The sequence below is a fragment of the Sinohyriopsis cumingii genome, chromosome 8, assembly GCF_028554795.1.
Source record: "Sinohyriopsis cumingii isolate HCF-2022 chromosome 8, ASM2855479v2, whole genome shotgun sequence".
In the NCBI taxonomy this organism is placed as follows: domain Eukaryota; kingdom Metazoa; phylum Mollusca; class Bivalvia; order Unionida; family Unionidae; genus Sinohyriopsis; species Sinohyriopsis cumingii.
This window is the reverse complement of record NC_142968.1, coordinates 54,198,837-54,223,316: the sequence shown is the minus strand read 5'-3', so window position 1 is coordinate 54,223,316 and position 24,480 is coordinate 54,198,837. Positions and strand designations below refer to the sequence as shown.

Below are 24,480 nucleotides of genomic sequence, written 5' to 3'. Positions count from 1 at the left end.
TTGTACAACAACGACTATTTTCATTTAGGACCAACTAGGCATAATAATAAGTTTTGGTGAAAACCCGATATTGAAATAATGACATGGAAGTAGTGGAGATAACAATATTTTCAAGGCAGCCACCATGGCGGCCAAACTTGTTAACAAATGTACATTATCTCTTGATACTGATATTGTTACTTTAAACTCCTAAAATATTTATAATGATTGTCTGAAAACTGGTACAGTATAAAAACTGGTACAGTATAAAAACAGGTACAGTATAGCTTGGTCTTCAGCTACCGGTACTTAAAATTTGCCATCTTCTCAAAGTTCAGTCAGTCAATTAAAATACAGACTAGGAGTGAAAATGTGTTGATTCTGTTTTAGAAATTATAAGTGTTCTAGACAGGGCTTTGAATATGTTTAAACTGATTTGAACCAGTTGACTGAGAAATTTATCAGTGTTCTAAGGTGTGTTCTCATTGTGTATTTGAAACGAGAGCCATTCCTCTGGAAAAACCTCGTTTAGAGGTATTAAGATGTTAGAACATTCTTCTGTATTGGCATGAGGATGCTTCAACCATTTTTAACCTATTTCAGAACAATCAGATATTATCTACCAACAGGACATGTTTCGTTTAGTTACAGCAATGTACTGTGAGGCAACTGTTTGATTTTTATTGGTGAGAATAAGGCCATTATATGTAACACATACCATTGTCACTCTTGTATATTTACCTACATTTGTGTGCTTTTTCAAGTGCAAAATATGTTTATGACCTACCAATTATACTAGTTAATTATGAAATCAGTTTGTGTGTTTGTAATGTGTTTTGTAAGAAAAGATCTTTGCTTATTCATTTCCAAGATAGTTTTTATCTGTTTGATTACAATAATGAGATCAAACAGATGAAATATTTTCATGAACCTGGTGTTCAAATGAACAGTTGAGTAAACGCAGAAAGTCAGTACCTAGTAAATAGATCTTTCTCTACTTAGTTAAAATGCTTTCTTTAATTCACACAATTGTTTTTTACTTGAGAGAATAGGAACATGGAAGTTTATGAAATGAACATTTGTATATCATCTGTCTTCAGTAACTTGTGATATAAATGCTATGAGAAAAAAAACCATGAATCATTTAATATCAGGTTCATGCAATAAATGACATCCATCATTGCAGTGAAGATAAATCAAAGTAATTATTAAAACATGTATAGTCTGTTTTATTGTTTTATTACAGTAGATTATATGTAAATGTTGCAGAGGAGTTCAGGGATTTTCCTTGATCCATACTCCTGGATTTTTCCTTGATGCATACTCTTGGATTTTTCCTTGACCCATACACCTGGGTTTTTCTTTGATCCTTACTCCTGGGTTTTGCCTTGACCCATACTCATGGATATTTCCTTGATGCATAGTCCCAGGTTTCTCCTTAACCCATACTCCTGGATTTTTCCTTGACCCATACTCCTGGTTTTTTTCCTTGACCCATACTCCTGGGTTTTTCCTTGACCCATACTCCTGGTTTTTTTCCTTGACCCACACTCCTGGGTTTAATAGCATGTGTTTAATATTTTACCCAAAAATGACATTCACTGCTATGTGTCATTTATACTCTCTGATAATTAGAAGTCAACTTTACTCTAACATTTTGAGATCGGAAGATAGACTGTTTGAGTGGCACTGATTAAGATAATAGGAATATTGAATCCCTTTATAAAGTAAGATTTTGAATTATCTACAATGACTGGAAATTAAAAATGGTGAACAGAAATCAAAGAGAATTGTTTATTTTGCTGTAATATCTGGATTATTTGATCAAATTATTGAGTGAAATTCTCTTTATACTGGTTGCACTTGTGGCATGTAAGTGAATTGTATCATATTTGATCATTTCCAGTGTTACTGTTACGCTATTTACATCATTCTATATTATTGATCGCATTTCACATCTAATTAGATTATTGAATATAAACACAGCTGCTCATGGAATATTCTGACTTGTTTCTCAGGGATATGTCAGCAGAAGACTGATTAAAACTTTGAGAATGAACATGAAGACACCACTTTTTCACAATGACAACTGAACTTAGATCATGAATGATCATAGCAAATTATGCATATTTCATTTTTATTTGAATAATTGCGGATATTTCAGTTATGAGCAACTTAAATGTGAAGAAAGTTTTGAAACAATTTAATTGACAAAAACATTAAAGGAAGTAATTCATTTTGTGAAGATATGTAACTGTTATGCTTTTCTATTGTGATTAGTGAATACTGCATTTCACTGTAATGTGTGAAGTTGAAACTTCTTTTATTGTTTCCTCTTATTATTTTATGTTATAATTGTGTTGTTGTGGAACAAAGAAGACTCCTTGATGCAGCCTGCGTTTGATAATAAACGTAAACTAGTTTTAAAAATGTGTTTTCTGTGTCATTCTCATAACTCATTGGTTTAAGATTTTTACTCCTGGAAATTTTAACCTAAGAGTTAATGACCCTTCACTTTTCATATCCTCAACGAAACTCCAAAGCTGTTGATTAGGTACAATGAGATTTCATGTCTGACATACTCTTTTATATTTGTATTAAACAGCTTTGTCATCAGCATAAATGGAAGGATGCTGTCTTTTCCTATGTGCGCAGAAAAAAACAATAAAACAGTTATATTAATTGTAAATTTTTTTATTATTTCAGAGTTTTGTTTTTGGATGCAATGTGTCTCAAAGGAATTATCTTGATCATCATCCTTCAAACAAAGGGAACAAATGGTAAATAGAACATACCATTTCACTTGTTCACTTCAATTATCATATAGTATCTTTAGAAAAAGAATTTGTTGTTTTCATACAAGGCCATGGACCCAAGTACAAAATTATATATACAGTAATACCTCGTGCATTCGCGAATTCACGGATACGCAAAATTTTCATTGGAACCCTCTTTGTACATGTTTTCTTTATTTTATTGAATTGTACCTTCGTTATATGACTTCTGTGACATATGAAGTTTACCTAGTTTACCTTCCTGACAATGACAAAGAAAACGTCAGTCATTAAGTTTACAGTCCCATTCGTTACTTGGTTTTACCTTACTATGAGTGGAAAAGAAAACGGCAGCCAACGAATTAGTATATGGGTAATATTAGTATCACAGGAGTCTAACGTTTAATTAATAAAGTACGGCAAAATCTCTGACAATATGAAATTCCCTTATCGGTAATATAAGTAAACACAAGGAGTGCAAGCGTGACCACAACCCTTCGCTCGATTGGACTTTTTCTCATGCGTCTTTTATCGCTTCAGAATCACAAGAAGACTGAAAAACTACACATATACATTCAAAAGACAGTAACGTACCAACGCATATCTCTTAAATGACCATGTCCTGAATCCAATCTGGCGAATTAACCTTTATTTTCACCACTAAAGTCAAAATCCCTTTCTATCAAAATCGGCTAGACGGAAGTAGCACATTCTACCAGTTTCTACCCTGCAGTAAATATGCTGAATAACATGATGAAAGTAATTTCACAAGATAAAATGTTTATCTTGCTTTGTATTTCAGATTGTATAATTTTATAATTTTATTTAAATTTCCAGCACAGAAATACGTAGTCAAAGTTTTGATAGTAGAAATAACGGTTGATGACGTCATCAACCCTCATAAATTTCCCTAATATTCAAAGATAACACAGATTCTGCACCATGTTCGGTACAATTATTAGGCCCTAACTCATATTTACTGCAGGGTAGAAACTGGTAGAATGTGCTACTTTCGTCTAGCCGATTTTGCTAGAAAGGGATTTAGACTGTAGTGGTGAAAATAAAGGTTAATTCGCCAGATTGGATTCAGGACATGGTCATTTAAGAGATATGCGTTGGTACGTTACTGTATTTTGAATGTATATGTGTAGTTTTTCAGTCTTTTTGCAGTTCTGAAGCAAGCGAAGGGTTGTGGTCACGCTTGCACTCCTTGTGTTTATTTATATTATTGATAAGGAGATTTCATATTGCCAGAGATTTTGCTGTACTTTATTGATAAAATGTCAGACTCCTGTGATTAGTATACATGTACCGTACTGTAAATGCGCTAGTGTGGCAAATACCCATTAGGCAATACTGTACTCTATTTTTACGTCAACCATTTATTTCTCTGTTTAAGGGTAATGTATTAAGCTAACTTTTAAATGAAATTAAAGTGCTTTGGGAGCAGGATTTGGGTCATATTTAGGGTTTAAACCCTAGAAATAAGCATTTATTATCATTTTTAGTGACTTGTACCAAACATTCGCGATTCCTCCTGATCCGCGACTGGTTCTGGAACCTAACCTCGAGAATGTTCGAGGTATTGTGTATATATATAAAGTGTTCAGTAGCTGAATGATGGTGTAGAAACATGAGTAATCTCTAACAATGTGCATGGAAATTCCATTCTTTGTGTTTTTATGACGCACATAGATTTGGGCTGGAGCATCACACTTATTTGCTTTTGATTCGCCTCCAGCTTAATTTCATTACAAATTTATTTTATGTGACCGTGGTTGGCATATTCATGACTATTGTTTAAATCTTCTCAGTCAATGCATGTATGCAAAATCACTGAACTGGACAGAGCTAACATACCTCTGATGTCAGGCATAGGTATGGATATTTAAATGAAGATTGGATGGTTTTGAAATTATCTTAAATGATTATTATAGTTAGAGGAAAATGAAAACAATTATAGCATGAATGGATTAACATTTGATCAATTATAAGTGTTAGTTCGATCGTGTCCATTTTGAAAAAAAAAAGATCTCCATTACTCAACCACAACCAGATCTCCTGCTCCTTTTGCATTCCTTAATGACTGAGGAAATATCAAAGAGGTTCTCCACAGGACAAGACTGTGTTCGACAGTGTAGATGGATCTGTTCCTCCCACTACCTTGAGACCTATGGTCTCTGCGTCTAGTTACTGGATACATTCCCTGAGGTGGTCATTTAAGCCATCCCAGTTGGATACAGATTTGTCTCAATAGGGTATTACAACTGAAGACTGGGCATGCCTTCCCATTAAAACAATTCAAGCCACTGAACAGAAGTCCAGCTCCTGGTCACCATACCTTCCCATGCTGACCTCTTCTGTGGTACTTTGTTTAGTTTGTGAAGGATGCTCTGAATCCAGACACATTGCAACTTGTATTGGAAGCTGTGGCAAAGACAATTCTTGGTATTATGTGTTTGGGTCATGTTTGTGATGTGTTGCATGATAAACTGATTTTGGAGGATGTGTGGATGATTAATGGAAATTATTTGGGGTATTTCTGCAGTTCGCAATGACTGTTGTCTTGAGGAAATAGGGAAGACATTGACCTGAAACTAGCCTTATGCAGCTGTTGTTTTTTATTCATTTGGTTGTGTGACTCCTTGAATGCCACATTATTTATAATGTACTTTAGAGATGGTTATGAGGTGTTTAGAGGTGTTATGGTTCAATAGCATACACCTTTATGTACTCATTTGAGTCACAGTCTGATGATTTTTATGCAGCAGCAATAACATATATCACTTGTATTTCATTTTATATAGCCTGCCCAAATCAAAATGTTTTGAAATTACGCATTTATGTGATCTAAGAATTTATTATGAACGCTTAGTAATCTCAGCCAATCAGCAACTGTATGAATTTTTTTTTATTAGTCTTGTTTTGTGTACACCTTACCATATTCTTATATGAAGAAGATATCATGATGCATACTAATTTCTTGTGCACTATTTATAGAACAGTTTTGCTTAAGCAAACTTGAAACTTTGATTTTGAATATCAATATAATCCCAAACGCTATAAATGCAGTTTTTGGATAAGAAAGTTGTCTTTTATAAGGACATAAAATTCCTAGAGTTTTTTTTTTCCTCCAAATTACTTTAGAGCAATTTTCCTATAAAAACAAATATCTCCTTTATGATGGATATCCTAAAACTGGACAATTCATAATAGCAATCTTCAAATTGCCTTGAAAGCAAAAGACTATATCTTTGGATCAGTGAAGTTGGTAACTGTGCAGATATCTAGAAACAGGTGGAGAGCAAGGGAGAGACTGAGCCTATGGCTGCTGACTGAATGCAAATAGAGTCAGTATACATTTTTTAACATAAGCGACAAACTATATCTTCTTTATATCTGTCTTCATTTCCATCGGTAATGAGAGTTTTGAGTTAAACTTTGTTTCAATGTATTCCCGATATGAACATTTTTTAAGATTTGTAGTCAGTTGATCTGCTGCTTTCTGTTCCATCAACTTCATTGTGTCATTGTATGAAGGAAAAAAACCCACTGATTATCACTTCAGAAATAGTTTTTGAGGAACTGGTACACAGGTGCTTGCTGTGTAGACATACAATCTTACAAAGTTTGAGATCTTGTGCCACCTCAGTTACCTCCCTCATGAGTGAGACAGTCGTCTTGTGAGTTCCTTAATCTTCAAATTTATTTTATGCTCAACCAAAATGTCTTTAAAATGTGAATATATGCCTTAGTATAACATAATGAGTTACTCACTGCTGAAAGTATTCAACCTTTAGTACATTCCCTACTTGGAAACAAAACTTGAATGAAGGTTATTATAACAATCAAACATCAATTTGTTTTAAACTATTTATTATTCAGTAATAATAGAAAAGTTTTTTGTTTCTTAGTCAATTACATTATATTGAATGTATTTACAGGAGCACCAATGACAATGCTACTACAGTTGACAAAGACAGAGGAATGTGAAGGGAAAGACAAGCTATTGTCAACAGAAGATCATTCAGCTACTGAAGACTTACTAACTTATGAATGGGTCTACAGCTTGAAAAATGTTTTTATTGGTACTCCTAACAAAATATTATGCCAGAAGACAACATTAGGTGGATTTGAGGTGAACCCATCTTACCCTGGGAAAGTTGAATATTGTGATTCATCAGGAATACTTCTTAAAAACGTATCTTTGAATGACTCAGGATATTATAAATTGCAATTCTTGAGAGAAAAAACGGAACACAAGGAAAGTCAGACGATATTACTTACAGTTTCAGGTCTGTAAAATATATTTGTCATCTTACTCGCCTTGCTTACAAGTTAATTGTATTTCAAATGAGATAATATTGGGTTAGGAATTATTTAAGTTATCAATAAGTCCAGTATTATTAAATAATAAGTTATCTTTTTTGATACAAATGAAATCTTTTAATGAAAAATTTTGATTCCTAAATGAGTGAATATTTCTCAGTCAAATACATTACCTTATCACAGTAGCATTGGATTACTCTCTGCTACTTTTAAATCCAGCCCTTCTTGAGAATTAGAAAAACATTTATCCATCTATAGCAAATCTAGTTAAGGGAAGTAACTCTTACAGTTACAATTCCCTTTACACATCCTAGGTGGCCACCAGTATCCCAGATGTAACCTTTTTCAACTTTTACTTACTACTGTAAACTGTGACTTCCTTGAATCCATCTAAAACTTAATTTCAACTATCCAAGTATCCTTTTCATTGGCATAGTATTAAGTCAAAATGTTATATACTGTACATACAACATTTACATGATTTCCGGTAAATTTATTTGTATTTCTGCTTTTTTCATAATGTTTATTATTATTCATGTGATAGCAGTTGATAACATGCAGTTGTAACCTTTGAAATTGTTGCACATTATTACATTTAAGTTATTTCACTTTTTAAGTCATTTCGTTAATGAGAATTATTATTTCTATAATTTATGAATTTGCTGTGTGCATTTGCTTTTTATATCTCTTTTCATTACACTGCTCCCGTATGAAATAATTAGGCGCATTACACCAGGAACTTAAGCAGACTACAGGCGGAGTCTGCCTAAAATGTTAAAAAAAACTGGTTAATACAAAGGCAGACATGGAAAATTGGAGAAGTCAAAGATGAATCCATCTTGAGTCTGTCTAACTCTAAGATGGAGTATTGTCAAAATTCCTGCTATAAATACATCTTTGGGCATAATTTTGGACTTGGTTGATTTTCCACCCACCATCTAGGTGGAATTAGGAACTTAGTCACTGGCATATATTATATGAAAGGAGGAATCTGGACTTAGTTTATTTTTAAACCAACATCTAGGCAGAATGAAGAACTTAATCATTTACATCAGTTAAATAAGGCTGAATTAGGACTTGGCTTTTGTGTGTCTGTAAAGTTAAATGACTGAAAATATAGTGATATTTTGTGATTGTAATATCACTGACATTTAAATAAAAATATCATTAAGATATAATACAATTTATTGTTTCTTGTACAATTTGAATGATTTTCAGCAGCATTTATATTTCCTGTTTCTGATAGCTGTAACTATTGTTTTTTTAGGGCACATTTATAACTTCTTTCCACATCTTTCCTTGTTGAATTTCTTTTTCAAATTTGTTGTTGTTGTTGTATTTTTGTTTAACTTCAGTTGGATTTAATTGCCCTCAAACAAGTTTTCATCTTGTTTTCCATTATAAAACAGAATTTCGCTTTTCTCCTGACCTGAATTTCCTCGATATGGACCCATTTTTTAATATCGTTTCCGAAACTTTTTTAAAAATAATAATCTATCCGGTCCCATTCCGCAACGAGCTTTCTAATAAGTATTTGTTCTGTTTATTGTTTAACTGATGATCATTGTATAAAGCTTTCTGACTGGTCAAAATTTTGTAATTGCCCAATGAATCGTCACATAGCAGAAACTGATGGGAATGAGCATGTTTGCTAAACATGGCGATTGAAATTTTCGAGCAGTATGCAAGATTGAATAACCATATGAAAAATGTGCAGCAATGAGAATAGCTTGAATGCAAAGTCAGTGGGACGTAATTGGTCAATTTGTACGAAAACTGAACGCTAGGACTAGCATTTTGCTTTTTTGCCATAATGAGCTTTGCAGTAACGGCTGACATGCTAAATAGGACAAGGAACTGAACCAGGAATCAGAATGATTTCGAAGTTATAGAACTCCAAAATGATTAACTTCAGAATTTAAGGAGGGACAGGGTATAGATCATTGGTGGGAATTGTTGCCAGATACTCATGTCTATCAAAGATAGTCATATCTTTTTGGAATTTTCTTGGCCGAAAATTAGAATCTACTTTCAGTATCGTGAGGCATTATTGTGTATGTTATCAAAATATTCTAGGGGTGTTTGAATTCAGTGTAAAATAAGAGTAATTATATCATGATAAACATTTGTCACGGCTGCTTATGGAATAAGGACTAACTCAAGAGACCACAACAGCATCAAAGTTTGTACAATCAAAAATCAAGTCTACACTACAAGTGACTTAAGGCAAGCTCCTAGCTTTTCCTCTTTTCATAATCAATATCTCAAATGGATGCTTTCCTGTAATTTTTAATTATTTTCATGGCTGAATTTTTCAATGCAGATTAATATTTTATATTTTATGTATGTTTATGTGTTCACAGATGCCAGTGCATATGTTCCAGGTTTGATAGTTTGATTTTTTTTAAATCCCCTTATTATTTAGTGTCAAGCCAGATTCTTCATATCATGTTGTATATACTGTTTATGTTGTACATCACTTATAGAAGGCCTCAAGGTAAATTAGTTCTGTAACTAATTGAACTACCTTCTCTAAATAAAATCTTTATTATTATTATTATTATTATTAACTCCCATTTCTCTTGCCTTGGATGTCATATAATTACAACAATAGTATATTTGTTTTCATGCACACTTAAATATCACCTTGGTTAATAAAGTCCTGTTTAATTCATATCCATTATTTCTTTGAAACCTGCTGAAATGTCTGTAACACTACTGAAACTTAAGTAATATACTATATAATGATCAAAATTTTAGTGAAATCTTACGAATGTTTTAGTCAAAGTTTGTTGAAACCTTACAAACTTTGCGTAGAAATTTTAGTGAGATCTCATCATAATTTCAATGAAAGTTTCGATCCAAATATTTGTGAAATCTCACCAAACTTTAAAGTGAAATGAAAAATACTTAAGTGATGCCATCATGGATTAGGTTTTGTATGCAAGAAAGAAAATGAGGACAAGAAAAACCTACATCTTATTTGATTATGTCTGTAAAAAAAAAATTATGATCCATTTTAAAAATTACATTTTAAAAATTACTGTGAATATTTATCATTGATTCCCAATAATGTCTACAAATCATTAGGCAGTTTAGTATAAATCTGCAGTATATTTTTTTATGGTTTAGGCAGAAAGCACTTAAAAACCCTGTCTGAAATCCGCCTTGACATATTCATTATTGGATGGGGTTTCTGCAGGTGTTTCCATCTAATTGGGCAGAAGTAAAGATTCTGCCGAGTAACAGACAGTAATTTGCATATTTTGAGCTATATTCCACACTGAATCTGCCTAAAAGTGATAATAAGGTGAATCTGGGCTAAATACATGGAATAAACAGATTCCGCGTAGTAGGCAGAATAAACAAATTCCTCCTAATAATAGATGGTGTAATTTGCATAATTTGCATATTTCGGGCCATATTCCACCCTGAATCTGCACAGAATCCACCTAAAACTTATAATAAGTGGAATCTACTTTAAAATTTCACCTGGAATCTAGTTAAAGTCAGGGCAGAAGTTTTGATACAGGAGAGATGCCAATCAAGTGCAAAAAGATTGTGCGGGACAAACACAGGATGTGTTTGGCATGCACAAAGTACTCATTGTCAGGCATGTAATGGGTGTGCATTATATGGTCCAACATCTTAAAAAGGCAGCTATAGGGATATGAAAAACAATACACTCAAAGTCAATGGAGCAGGAAAATTTGAGCCTCCACCCCACTTCAGAATTGTTGATAATTGTGTTATGTTGAGATGCCACCTCCATGAAGATACCAAAAACTGCACTGGTGGTAACTGTGACTGCAAATAGAATCAACCCCATGACAAGTGAATCCGGTCAAGCATTGGAATCATGTTGTTGTTGCTGTGGGGTTTAACGCCATTTTTCAGCACACGATAGGCTATGCATATTGGCCAGTATTAATGGTGGAGGAAGAACCTAGGAAGAACGACCAACCCACGAGAAGCTACTGGCAAGCTTTCTCACATACCCACATTGGCCAAATCCTAGACTCAAACGCATGCAGACAGAGGTAAGATGGCATTGATCCCTAACGTAGAGTGCTTTAGACCACTCGGCCACTTGGGGCCCCTGGTATCGTGAATGATTCACATGTTACAACACGATTTATCCTCGAAAATGTTGCTGAGTAAATTTCTTTCCCTCACTCACAATTTTGAGTTGATAATCATAGTAGAGAAGCTTGACCTTACCCATGGCAATATTTTGTCCAGTAAGGTATGGAGCTCTTAACGCACTTCAGTATGGTGTATCTTCCTCCCAAATACAGCAGAACTAACATTCATGTGACAGAGAAGTTTTCAACCAAGACCTTTGTCTCAGCAAGGGAGCTCTTCATCTTCTTGGCCCATTCAGTGCAGTGGCCCACCTGTTACACTTTGGCTTCCTTTACATGCACCCTGAACAGGTGCCCCTTCTGATGTAGTGGCATCTGATCTTGGGTTGTTGAAATCATCATATTAAGATGTTGACAAAGATGAAACACTTCCTTTTTAATATAAGAACATGTAGTGGCTAATGGCAGAAACATGCTTAGAAACCCCACAACCAGAAATAACAATCTTTCCAGATGTTTGTTCGGTTTGGGGAGCATACTTGCTATCAGACTTTATGAAAATCAACAGCCAGTATCAGCAGCAAATAGACGCTGAAAGAGAAGGCTCATAATGTCAACCCTTTGGAAATAAGGTCATTCTCAATCACACTTGGGTGGAATGTATCCAAGGAAAGACATTCCTGATATGTTGGACATCTCTGTCTTGTTGAAGTATCTCTGTAGGCAGGGGGACAGGATGAAACCATTGGACCTTTGCCTCAAGGTATGGAATTTTCTTTCTTGGTATTCCAAATATCAGATAAATATTCAAGTAGGCACATTCCAGGCAGACCAGTTGTCTTGACCAACTCATCAAGGAGAGGGCAAAAGCTGCATAAATCATGTTCACTCCATCCATTACTCTTACATTGAGTCTGCATCCTATGTGGCAGATGGATGCTGGACCTATTGCTGATGAGATGGAACAGCAAACTGCCCACCTTCATCTCCTCATTTCTGGACCGAGAAGCATGAGTCATAAAAAATGCAGGTCACAGACTGCAATTGGTTCTGATTGCCCCTCTATGATAAGACAAGTCTTAGATCAGTGATCTGCATGTTTTAGTGACAGATGTGCCCAGAATGAATGTATCGACTATGCAGCTCAAGCACTTGAGGGACCGCAATTCCATTCATGTATGGAGAGATTCCTCCTAAATGCTTGACTCTTGTCAGGGATGTTCTGAGCAAATAGGAGTTTAGAGCTTCAATTGTGGAATGGATGACAAGAGCAAGAAAAATCTCCTCTCTGACAGCATATGATGGGAAATGAAATTTTCATTAATGTCAGAAATGTTATACCACTTTCACCCTCCATTTCTCATAGGACTGTAGCTTCTTTCTCTTTCTCTTCAAAGACAAGATGTTGGCACCTATCACAATTTAGGGTTCCATTTCATGATACTAGACACATTCATACATCATAGAAGAGATACTGGCCACACAGCAACATAGACCTTTCTGACTTGCTGTCCAGTTTCAGTATACCCAGACTATGCTCAATTGCTCACCATGTTCTCCAGATGGAATCTCTTCTGAGTCTTGGCATGGGTCAGTTTGTCTAAGTACAAGCACCTGTCCTCCACCCACTGAAACAGCAAAAATCAAACAAATCTTTGTTCTTGAATGAGCTACATGCGCTCGATTTGGATCTGAACTACATGCAGATCCATACCAATGGCTCATTCGATCTAATGACACAACCTGGCATGATTTCTGAGTGTGAAGTTCTGTGTGACTCACTGTTATGCGTTGGGGTGGGGTGCTCCCAATATTTATTCGAATTACTGTGGAATTCCTACCCTGGCTCGTTTTTGTAGGAAGTGAAATTAGTGATAGAGAGAGGTAAAGCTCCGAGCCCCCAGTCAGCAATACTGACAATTAAATTGTTAAGAACACAAAGGTGAAAGCCAAAGGAAAAGCAATTTAATACAAATTAAACGATATTAATTTCTCAACCAATCTGCTTCCTCTCGACCATGTGACAACCTATTTCATCACGTGATTTTAATGTGAGATGGCTTTCCCCTGTACTTGGTTTACTCTTCTGTGTTTACTACGCCAATTGCTTTCCTCCTTCCGGCGTTCTCCGATTCTTCCTGTCCTCTTCCCCTTTTGTCTTCTTTTCTCCTCCTCCTTTCTTTCTCTCTTTCTCCTTCAACGAGGCTTGTTCCCCACCTACTTCTATTCTCTATTTCTCCTTCAACGAAGCTTGTTCTCCGCCTACTTCTATCCTGTCTCTCTGAGACTCGATACTTGACTACTCTGTCCCCAAAAGCTTCCTACGAAAAACACAAGGACGTTAGCATTTGTGTTAGCCATCTCGCTCACACTAAATCAACAATCAATCATCAGATCAAGGTTATCTACATCTTTGGTCATGCATTCGTGCACATCGAAAAACACATGTTCTTATAGAAACAACATTGCAGTAAGAGCGGTATCCTACTTATCATACAGAAATCACTAAATTGCGTCATATCAATATATATATTTTCTTAATCTCATTATTCTCAACAATATCACAATAATCTGATGCATTTCTGTACATTACACTCCCACAAGTGTACACAAATATTCAAATATATTATTTAAATTTACACACTGCAGCCATTTTACAAGCTACCATTTAATTAGTAACTAAATAGCGTATTACAATATTAATTCCGCCGAGCGAGCAATCAACATAATCATGGCTCATTTCTCAAGTACGCATGTAAATTAAACAATACAAGGGTAATTCTACGTGCTAACGATTCTAGTAAGTAAATATACATACTGCACTTAATTACAATTACAATGCCGTAACATTCTGCAACAATCGAGCAAATAACTCACTGACCTTTACGAAGCTTTCTGTCCTTAGAATGTTCTTAGAGTTTTCCTGCCAAATCACGAGTGGCTCCCTCGGAGTGAGTATATTCTGCTTTACCAGTATGATGGCTTACAAATCACTAATTCTTTATCAGTTCAAGTGACTCTTAAGTTCTGGTTCGAATTGATGGCCCCACCCTTCCTCAGTTCTGATTGGATATCAATTCTACCCCCAGTCGGTTCAGATTAACAGACGAACCTCAGGCCATCTGTCAAAGCAGGCAGATTTACAATAGCGTTGAGGGTCCTTTGTTCTTAGAACAAAGCTTCTAACATCTATATGCTAGTGTTAACACCTAACAGGGGGTTCTTATACAAACAAAATCGCCGTAACAGTGCAGGGTCGACATACTCATTTTGCTAACCTATTCCTTTGTTCCTGACTTACGTAATCGCGGGCAGGCAAACGTGACACTGAGAACAGGTTGTTGTCACAAGGTAACCAGGCAAATAACTGTTCACTTTCTCTCTCCTGGATCTCCTCATTGAATGAAGTGAAGCTGCTGGACACCTGCCTTCAGGTATTATCTTAGGTGCATGGAGAACATTGGTAGGATTGTCACAATAATCAGTGTGGGATCCCACAGGGATTTCCCTATCATATGTATTAACACATTACTGTATTTTGTGATGAAATAGCATTAAGAAACGTTCATCCTTTCAGTAGAATCATCATAATCTTATTGGTGACACAGATTACCCCTCCTCTTAGCTATTCTGCTAATGTTGATGTGATTAGGTGATATATTTGACATAGAAAGCAAATTTTTTGTAAATTTTTTTATATCTCATAATACTTACCAGATCATATTACTAAAAATCCATGACACCATTCCCTACAACGTGAGCTTGCAGTTAAGTATTTTGCTGAAGCTAAACCTGGTTACATCCAGGAAACTGGTGGCCACCTTGCAAGTATGAGTTTACCAGTAGGAGCTGCTTTCTTTTGTATGTAATGTTCTATAGATGGAAAGACATTTTTACATCTGTCAGGGAGGGCTGGATTCTAAGGAAGCAAAGAGTAGTCCTGATGTTAATGTTACAAGGTAAGTTGTATTGAAGCACAATAATTTACTAAAATATTTGCATTTTACAATCATCTTAGTTAAATGTACAAAATAAGTATCAAATTACATCAGAAAACTTTAAATTCTGTTTTATTTTTATGTAATAGAACAGCTTCACCTACTTTCTTTCCCATTTTCACAGCTACTCCAACAGAACAATGCAAACCAGTCATTAGACACCATTCTGGAAATGTGTTAAACTGTACAACACATTGTGGATATTTAGACCTACAGTGGATATGGAATAAAAGAGAAAGTGTTTTGGTATGTTGGCATGAAGACTGTATAAAAAAATGTTTTGTTGTAGTGAGATTACTGGTGAATGCCTATTAAGATAAAATAAATCAATGTATTAATTAGTTGTTTGAGTAGCCTAAGGAAAATCATTTATTTGCTGGAGTAGTCAAAACTGATTGTATTATGAATTTCTGATAAATCTCATCGATTTCTCTATCACAGTGGCTGACTTTTACATTCTGAAATACAATAATTATTTTTATTTTATTTTATGGTAGACCCTGACACTACACCCTTCCCCCCATGCTGACACACACACACACACACACACACACAAGTGAAGTGTTGCAGTTTTAGTCCAGATTTGATAAAAGCCTGATTTAAAATATTCTTTACATGAATAGTCTTCTATATAATTTATGGTCCACACAATAGCTTCTACATCAGTCCAGTTAACTTTACATAGAATTGTTCTAAATTATTATTTTTTAAATCAGTTCTTCATTCAAGTGAAACATTTCAGTCCTAAGCTTGTAAAAGCATGTCACATGTTATCCATGAATGGTTATTCCCAAAGAACAACATGGCTAAAATTATAGAACTATTGCTTGAAGCACAATTATTAACGAAACACTAATTATACTAATTACTGCAGAGTATTGAAGTTCAGATTTCACTAATTTATGGACAAAGCCACTGAATCAACATCTTGCCAATGAAGTATGCTGCTGTACACAAATCTTTCATCAGGTAAATAATGCTGAAATTCATTTCAGTAAGACAAGCATTCTTTGTCATGTGGGCCACCAATACCATTCATCATGAGTTAACTTGATAAAGTTTTAGGTTCGTTTGCACATGAGGCAAGCTCAAACAAAGGAGTGATTACATTATTTTTCCATTTAGTTAGCATCTTTGCACTTAGATGGGCCTGGAAAATATCAGATGTTGACTCTGACCGAAACAGAAAGTTTCAGAAGAAATAGACAAAAGACAGGGATGGCTGAATTATGACAAGGAAAGGAACGTTATGTGGTGTAACTGGTGTATGCAATTCGCAAAAACAAACACACAGAAAACATCCAGTTTCGTTGGGGTTGTTCGAACTTTAAAATTGAATCGGTAAGCGTGCATGAAAGCTGTGTGACATTGTTTTGTGAATAGGACTAGTAAAGATTTGACAGGACTAGTAAATTTCTCAATATACTAGTCCTTCTGGCCACAAAGAAATTCGTGTTAAATTCGAGCCCTACACTGATCATCAGAAAGTAATTGATTGTACATCTCTGTGGACAGTGTTTTAAGGAAAGACAATATATACACATTTACTATAATAACTGATTAATTTAGTATTGCTGGCTGCATTGGTTCCTTTAAGCACTGAGTATTAGTGATTTCTCTTGACAGGTGTTTAATTTGTGCTCATACAGATGATGGTATTGCTTTAAGCATGAGGTGACTACCAATTGTTATTGGAATGTCGTTTTTTTTTTCATTTTTATTCTTTGTGGAATTTTAGATATTAATCCCTGAAATGAAACACCTACAAATAAGAAAACTTTGAAATGCAAAACAATGATCTCTAGTACCCACAAAAGCGCCTTTCATTATAAAAGAATGAAAATTGATATCCACAAAAATAAATGATGCTACAGTAAGAAAATGCAAAAAACATGTAACCTTTGACATGTGTATATGGAATATTGCAGGGCCTCACTTGGAAATATTTTTCTTTGCACCATGAAATTTGCCAAATTTTTAAAATTTGGAGCCACTTTTCAGCCATGGGAGCCATTTTATGCCATGATGCATGAACTTAAATATTTGCATAATATTATATTGGCCCTATTTGTAATCTATATAAACATGACACAAAAACAGTTTTTACATGTTTTTGTTACGTTTCAAAGCACAAGAATAATTGTGAATAAATATAACTATGCCGTTATGATTGATTGATTGATTGTATTTTAATGGCACACCAGCACTGTTAGGCTATTTAGTGCCATACAAAAGGCTGTATGTACGATTGTTTAAAAATTTTAAAAAGCTTCATATCGACCAGCAATATCAAAACCAAATAGTTGAAATTAAAACGATAAGATGGTAATGGTAAAAATAAAGCTTCCCGTATCAACGGGGGGATGTAAATGGTGTATGTTAATGTAGACGGATGAAAAGGTATTGAAAAAAGGGACGGTATCTACATTACATAAAAATGCTCTAGGTGATAGCACACACATTATAGCTTAGAATAAATGTTTACTTCTTTCAGGAATTTTACAATAGAAGTGATTTTTATTGTATCAAAAAGTTCCTTCATGTCATGTACATTGTAATACTGATTGCGGGTAGGTTATGCCATTATGTACTTATGAAGTTCACTGTATAGCATATGAAAAGCAAGAATGAATAAGAATCTTTCTTTATAACTTATACAAAATACTGCTTAGTCTTTATGAACAATGTCACTGACACTTCATAAATATCCACCTCATTTTTTCCCCAGACCATTTCTTAAATGCCTTCCTGAAATCAATATTCTAAACACTGGGCCCATCAATATAAATTCTCATTAAATGTTTCAGAGTAGATATACCCATAGAATTTCATAAGTTTGTTTTGATGAGATTCTGGCAACTGAACCCCCTCTCACAGTCTGCAGTAGAAATAGGGGCAACAAGTAACCTGGCAGCTGCCTCAGATGCATCAGGATATAAATCTTTGTTTTTCAGAGCTAGATTAGCCATATTCTTTGTGCTTGATGCAGACTTGTTACCACTGTCAATTAAAGAATGAGCATAACTCATGAAACATACTAATTTATCTTGGAAGCCAGCTATATCTATTGTACCTAGATAGTTGGTAATTACTTCAATATCGTCATATTTTAATTCTTTATTAACTGAAGGATTGAAGAAATTAATCATGGCACTGAGTAGAGCACTATCATCATTGTCTGAAAATCTGTCATTAAGACTTCTGATTAAGCCTAGGACTGGTCACAAGCACTGACTGCCTCTTGCCTTTGCTTTTCTTCCTCTCTGAGTGTATAGCCTTCAAACTCAAAGGTACAAAGACCATCTGAATCTAGTTCTGGCTGTAGTCGGACCTTACTCAGGAACTGGGTCAGTCTGTTACCATTTTTGTTGTCCCTTAATTCTTCAAGATTGTCAGTAGTTGACCTTAACAAGGGAGTAACCTCTGAAAAATCCAAGTCGGACTTTTAGTACATTGTAGACAGGATGGCCAGTGGTTTTTCAGTATCAAAAAAAAAAATGTACTACATAGAGAAACCTGAAGCATGTTACAGGCTTGTGCAAACATTAAGATTTGCTAGAGTTTTCCTCCAGAAACACTGAAATTAAATTACTGTAATTGGTCACCAGAGCTTCAATAGGCCCCTCAAAACTAAGCCACCTAGTATGAAAAACTTCCTTAAATCTAGAAATTTGACTAGGGATTGAGGCCAGAATAGTTTCCAGCATAGCCATATTTTTAGGAGATAAGTGGAAATACTTGTGCACACTATTCAAGATCTCACACATTATGGAATGGAAGCTTGCCAGTACCTTCTCATTGGTCGGTGGTTCTTTCCAAGGTTTTCCCAGGTTCTTCCTCCACCATTAAAACTGGCGCCATGTATAGCCTATCTTGTGTCGAATAATTGCGTTAAACCCTACAACAACAACTATTCAAAATCTCACAAATTATGGAATGGAATCTGCACCAGTACAGTAACTTGGTACTATTGTGTGTGTAATACAGTGAGTTGCTAAGATACCAGGGACATTAGGCTTCAGCCTAGTAACTACACCTGATTTGTTACCAACCATCACAGAGGCACCATCAGTGCTCACAAGAAAGGCCTGCCAAGCCATTACATTTTTCATCAAGCATGAAATGGCCTTACTATATATGGTTTCTACATTTGCTCATGGGAGACTGTCTATTATCTAGAAAGTAAGTGTGGGGCTCATAGTAACCTAGGGTACCTGACTCTAGGTTGTGAATGTATATAATCAGATTTTGATCTACAGAAATGTCAGTACTTTCACCAAACAATAAACTGTATTTGGCACTCAATTTCATTTTCTTTAACATTTCATCCTCTATCACAGAAGCTATTGATTCTTAGGAGTGAGCAAAAGATGTTGAATGTTCATACGTTGTGTTGTGATTGACTTTAAGATGGCAAGTTGGGTCATACCCTGTAAATTAAACAATGCAAGCCATAGGATTTATGAAAGCTAAAATAAAATGTAATCCCCCCCCCCTTCTCCCTATTCTCTCAAGAACAGATAAGTAACTCACAGAATAACTATTGTGTCGTTCAATAAAAATACTTTAGTATTTGTGTAAGCAAAGAAATACTCAGATATCAAGTTTAAATAATAAAATGAAAATTTCATCTCCCATACTATATTTTTGAATATTTTGGATAAGAATCAAGCAATTAGTTCATGACCTAACCAGTAGGGGTAGCAACATTCTCAGCTCTGAAGACTGAGCAAAACAAGTATATACTTTGTAATGTATTTGAAGCACAATTAACAACTGAATAATGCTCAAGTGTCTGTCTTGTAGTAAATCACTTTCACTAATTATAATATTGAGTTAACATTATTCAGTAAATATATCTCACTATCTTTCAAATTCATACTGATACAACATAAATTCATTTAGCTTTGGAGCCAAAGAACTTGCAAGTTCCTTCTTCACCAGGAAGTATACATTTGCCATGGCTTTCATAACTGCAGTCTCGCTTTTACTTAGTGTTGCTTGCTTTGCTACTTCCATGTTAGTGCCTAGTTCTGCAACCTCAGCTGCTTTCTGGTGATCTTAAAGTATAAAAATATGATCAGCATATGAATTATTTTTTTTATTATTTTAGTTACATGACAATCTTGAATGCCAAAATGGCCAGTTTACACATTTATGATCACAAAATCGAGTAAAGATATTTTATTGCATCACAGTGATGGTCATGGGCATACACTAATTGCAATTCAAGGTAAATATATTTGTCATGTAGAAGCATGTTTTGTCATAGATTCTTTCTTAAACACTGTACAGCCAAATATTTGAATTATTTGCCTTCAGACAGACATCACAAAACAAAAAATTTGATTTGGCATCAAATCTTAGCCACGGGCTTCCAATTTTCCAGCTCTCTTTGAAGTTCCTAACAGGTGAATTCCATATTTCTGCAGTTTTTGAATGTGGAGATTCACATGAATCAAGGGCATGCTTTCTGCTGGTGAGGCCACTGTATCGATGAATGATGAAAATAATTTGAAAATCGTACCTTTTATATTAAAAATATGACTGCTATTGGTTAAATCAAACCATTGCTCTTATTCAAATCTATCATGTTTTATTACCTCCTTTTACAAAGAAACAAAACAAAAAACAAAAAAATTATTTGCCTTTGAGGTTGGTGATGAAAGGGAGATTATGTTCACTGTTTATATATCCTAAAATTGCTACATGTTGGCTTACTAGTTTCATCTTCTTGATCCCTTTGCAGTCAACGACTGGCATCCTTGTAGCCTCATCCTGTTTTACTCAGTTAAGTTCAGAAATGCGTGTTATCTAAGTAAATAAACCCTAAAACATTATGCAGTCGCAAGTGTGTCTCACAATCACAGTTTGCATTAAACATAAATTAACAACATGTGCACTGAATCATTTTGCCAACCTGTTCAACAATAGAGTATATCCCCAAGTCATTCCTCAATTCCTTCTAATCACATATAATTGCTTCTCAAAACCAGCTGACAGCTTGCAGTTAGCAGCAATCATGTTCAAATAACGTCGTATTCATCATCTACCAAGATGATCCACTGACTGCCGCAGATAGTGACAACAGGTATTAAGTCGCCAGAGTCACTTATATCAATGAAAAATTAAAAATTTACTTTATAAAAAAAATTCTCCAGCAGATTTTGCCAGTCAGTAGAAAAGAGCACCAATTTCTTTCGCAGTAGGCATCAAATGTGAAGACTAGCAGAAGCTGTGATGTTGGGAGAAATCTTAGGAAAAATTGCAATGAGCTGAATAATGTACTCACAAAAATATTAATATTCTTAAATAATTTGAGAATATTAATGGATATACTGTACATGTATGAATTGAACACCAAATAAATTGCATTATCTCATGATTTTATAAGATCTTGGTGGTTGCTAGTATAAACATTTATTGCTTAGCTTCATTTCATTTCCTAATGATAATGTTTTTTGTTTTTAAAGTACCAATAATTAACAATTGATATTCTATATATCCTTCTATGAATTGTCTTATTTTTGTGAATAAATCTTTCTGTAAATCATCTCATGATGTAACTGTTATAATAGACTTTTTGGTCATGTTTAGTAACAATTATGCATCATTTGGCACCTTATGCAGATGCCATTACAATGGCCATAGTGTAACTTGACTATTTATTTATTAATTTTATAACTTCTAAAAATGTATTTACGTATTTACCTTCAGTCTTCAGCATTGATTTTGACTTGAAGATTATGGTTGTGGTTGTTTAATTACAGGGGAATCAAAGTGTTTTGCCAATTAGTTGTTCGTGGAAGAATGAAGTCATCTTGTGCTGTCTACAAGGCCAGGCTATGGGGTGCTATAACGGGAGTCATGGTGACTTATGTACACCGACAATACCTAGTTCCTGCATAGAAGACACATCTGGAGATGATGGCTCTGATATCCATACTGTTAAAGGTACTGAATGTAAACGTACTTAAAAGTTGGTGAACAACTTGGTAATGCTTTAGAGAGTCATATAATGATACCAATACAAAACAATTTAGCTGAAATATGGCATGATTTCGACTATGAATTTACACCACAATGGTAGCAATTTTGATTCACAGGTCTGACACTTAGGCCAAACACAAACAAATATCTTTCAAGTTGTTTTAGCATGTAGCATGTTTCTCATTGTCAACCCTAGCACTTTTTTCCCCATGGTATAAAAAAATGACATGCCTACCCAAATGTTAAAACCAGTGCAAAAGGAAGCATACACTTGGGGTGGGGGTGGGAGGCTTATGACATTGTCTGTCAAAAACTTGTTGTTTTCTTTGGGCTCATAGATTTCTTCAGACTAACAAAAGGCTATGTTTAAGCATGTGAGCCATAGAAACTGCCAAGTATTCAGGTTGTGAATCATTTTGCAATCAGTGTAAATTAATGTGTTTGCTTACATGTCTACAATTACAGAGAAATTGAACTTTTGGACGGTTTATGAAGGTGAATTTTGCATTCCCATTATTTGCTCAACTTGAAGGTGCTGAATATATTTTTGTTGTCTCCAAAACATATTCTGACCCCCAAGTCTTTAGGAGAAAGCTAAATGGACACTATTTTTAGTTTTCATTACGGCCGTAATCATCCAGAGACATCAAATATATTCCTTCTATTAGCATTGCTGCTCATGTTAATGGTTAATTTCGACTTTGATCTGTGGTTCTAAAGATCACTGTAGAGATAATAGTGATTCAGTTCTCTTACTCAGTGATTCTTAGCTAATGTACTTGTGGGACACTTAGATTGCTGCATTGTGATGTATGTGAATGATTACCGTATATACTCGCGTATAAGCCGAAAAATTTAGGAAAAAAATAAGGCCTGGAAGAAGGGGGGGGGGTCGGCTTATTTGCGGGCCAAGGTCCAAGTCTGAAATTTTTAACACTATTTTCCCTCGACTTTTAGTATTTATTGTTTCTGTCGATCGCCAAAGACTAGATCACATGCCTAATGATGCTACATGGCTCATAAGATTTGTGCTGTCGTGAAGTGAAACAAATATTTTATTTCTAACTTAAGTGGGAGGATAATGAATGAAAAACATGTTTTAATGTAATGACGTCTATTTGACAGATGTCCATCCACCAGAAAATGCAGCCATACGTGTTATTTAAGTCATGGTGGTGAGTGTATTTTCCAAAAGAACCGCCATATTAGTAATCTCCAGTCAAGTATTTAACCCTCAGCTAATCAGTAATCATTGAACTCTACGGTATCGTACAAATGCACGCTAGCTTATTTCAGTGTAAATATGAAAAGAATCTACGTAAAAAAATAAAAGAATTACGATACTGAAGGTATATACGACAAACATTTTGATCGAGAGTAGAAATACATGTACGATAGTCTTAAAGGAACAATATCGAGAGGCTCCATAGGGGTTTGTTGCGTGCATGCTTAGGAAGGGTAAATAACAGGGCAATATACAAGTCAGCGTGAATAATTGTAAAACAATATCATTTGTGGAATTTCTTTGACAGGTGCTTTAGAAGTAATTGGCGGCCATAGTTTATATACTACTGTTGTTTAGTTATTAGTAAAGCAAAGTGGTTTGTTAGCAGTTGAGTGTTGTACAATAGCTACCATATGCTTAATCTGTGGTAAATGCCTCAGGGATAATACGCAGAAATCTTGCTAGGATTTTAAAACTAGAGTCTACAACTCCCATTTTGGTAAAAATAGGAATCCCACCATCAAAAGTTGCAGTCCCTTCTTTCCTACAGAATCAACATAAACGTATGTGCATCTATTTTTAGAAGGAGAGGTTTTCGTAACGTAATCACTCACTATAATATAGCTTCATTACAAATGGTGCATTGACATGATCGCAATTTTTTTGGTTTATTTATTTGTCTACGTCCTTGTAGTAATTTTAGGCAATTATTAAATAGTATCTTATTTGCTGTTTTTTCCCCCGTATTTTCACAAATACATCTCAGGTCAGAAAACAGATTAGACCTTAAAGCGCATCTCCCGAATTCCACAACAAAGCATTGTCCCATACGTTTTCTGACCTACATAATTTTCAATTTAAAGTTAAATCTTTAATAAAATAATACCTTGGCTTTGCTTTCAATGATCTGTATATTTTTCTGAAAATAGTTTCCTGATGGTTTAGAAAACAGACAATCTAATAAACTGGTACATCCCAGACTTAGTGAAGTCCGCCATTATTTCCCGTTAGGCCGAATGGTTCACTTAGAGTTTCAAATTAATTTTATGACGAAATAGTGTACACGAGGCAGTTAATAATCACCGATTCTGATCTTAAAA

The 24,480-nt window shown here is 34.8% G+C and overlaps 1 protein-coding gene and 1 pseudogene across 2 annotated transcripts in view; one reads left to right on the top strand and one right to left on the bottom strand.

The window, feature by feature from the left end:
* Window positions 1-24,480, top strand: part of LOC149793547 (uncharacterized) — a 52,914-nt gene that overhangs the window by 5,688 nt on the left and 22,746 nt on the right. For both annotated transcript variants that reach the window (XM_089967520.1, XM_089967519.1), the window contains exons 2-5: window positions 2,686-2,759; window positions 6,698-7,048; window positions 15,290-15,411; window positions 21,936-22,119. In XM_089967520.1, the coding sequence (XP_089823646.1) occupies window positions 2,686-2,759; window positions 6,698-7,048; window positions 15,290-15,411; window positions 21,936-22,119 (731 nt within the window). The remainder of the gene's footprint in view (window positions 1-2,685; window positions 2,760-6,697; window positions 7,049-15,289; window positions 15,412-21,935; window positions 22,120-24,480) is intronic.
* LOC149793548 (E3 SUMO-protein ligase KIAA1586-like) lies at window positions 17,877-21,892 on the bottom strand (annotated as a pseudogene).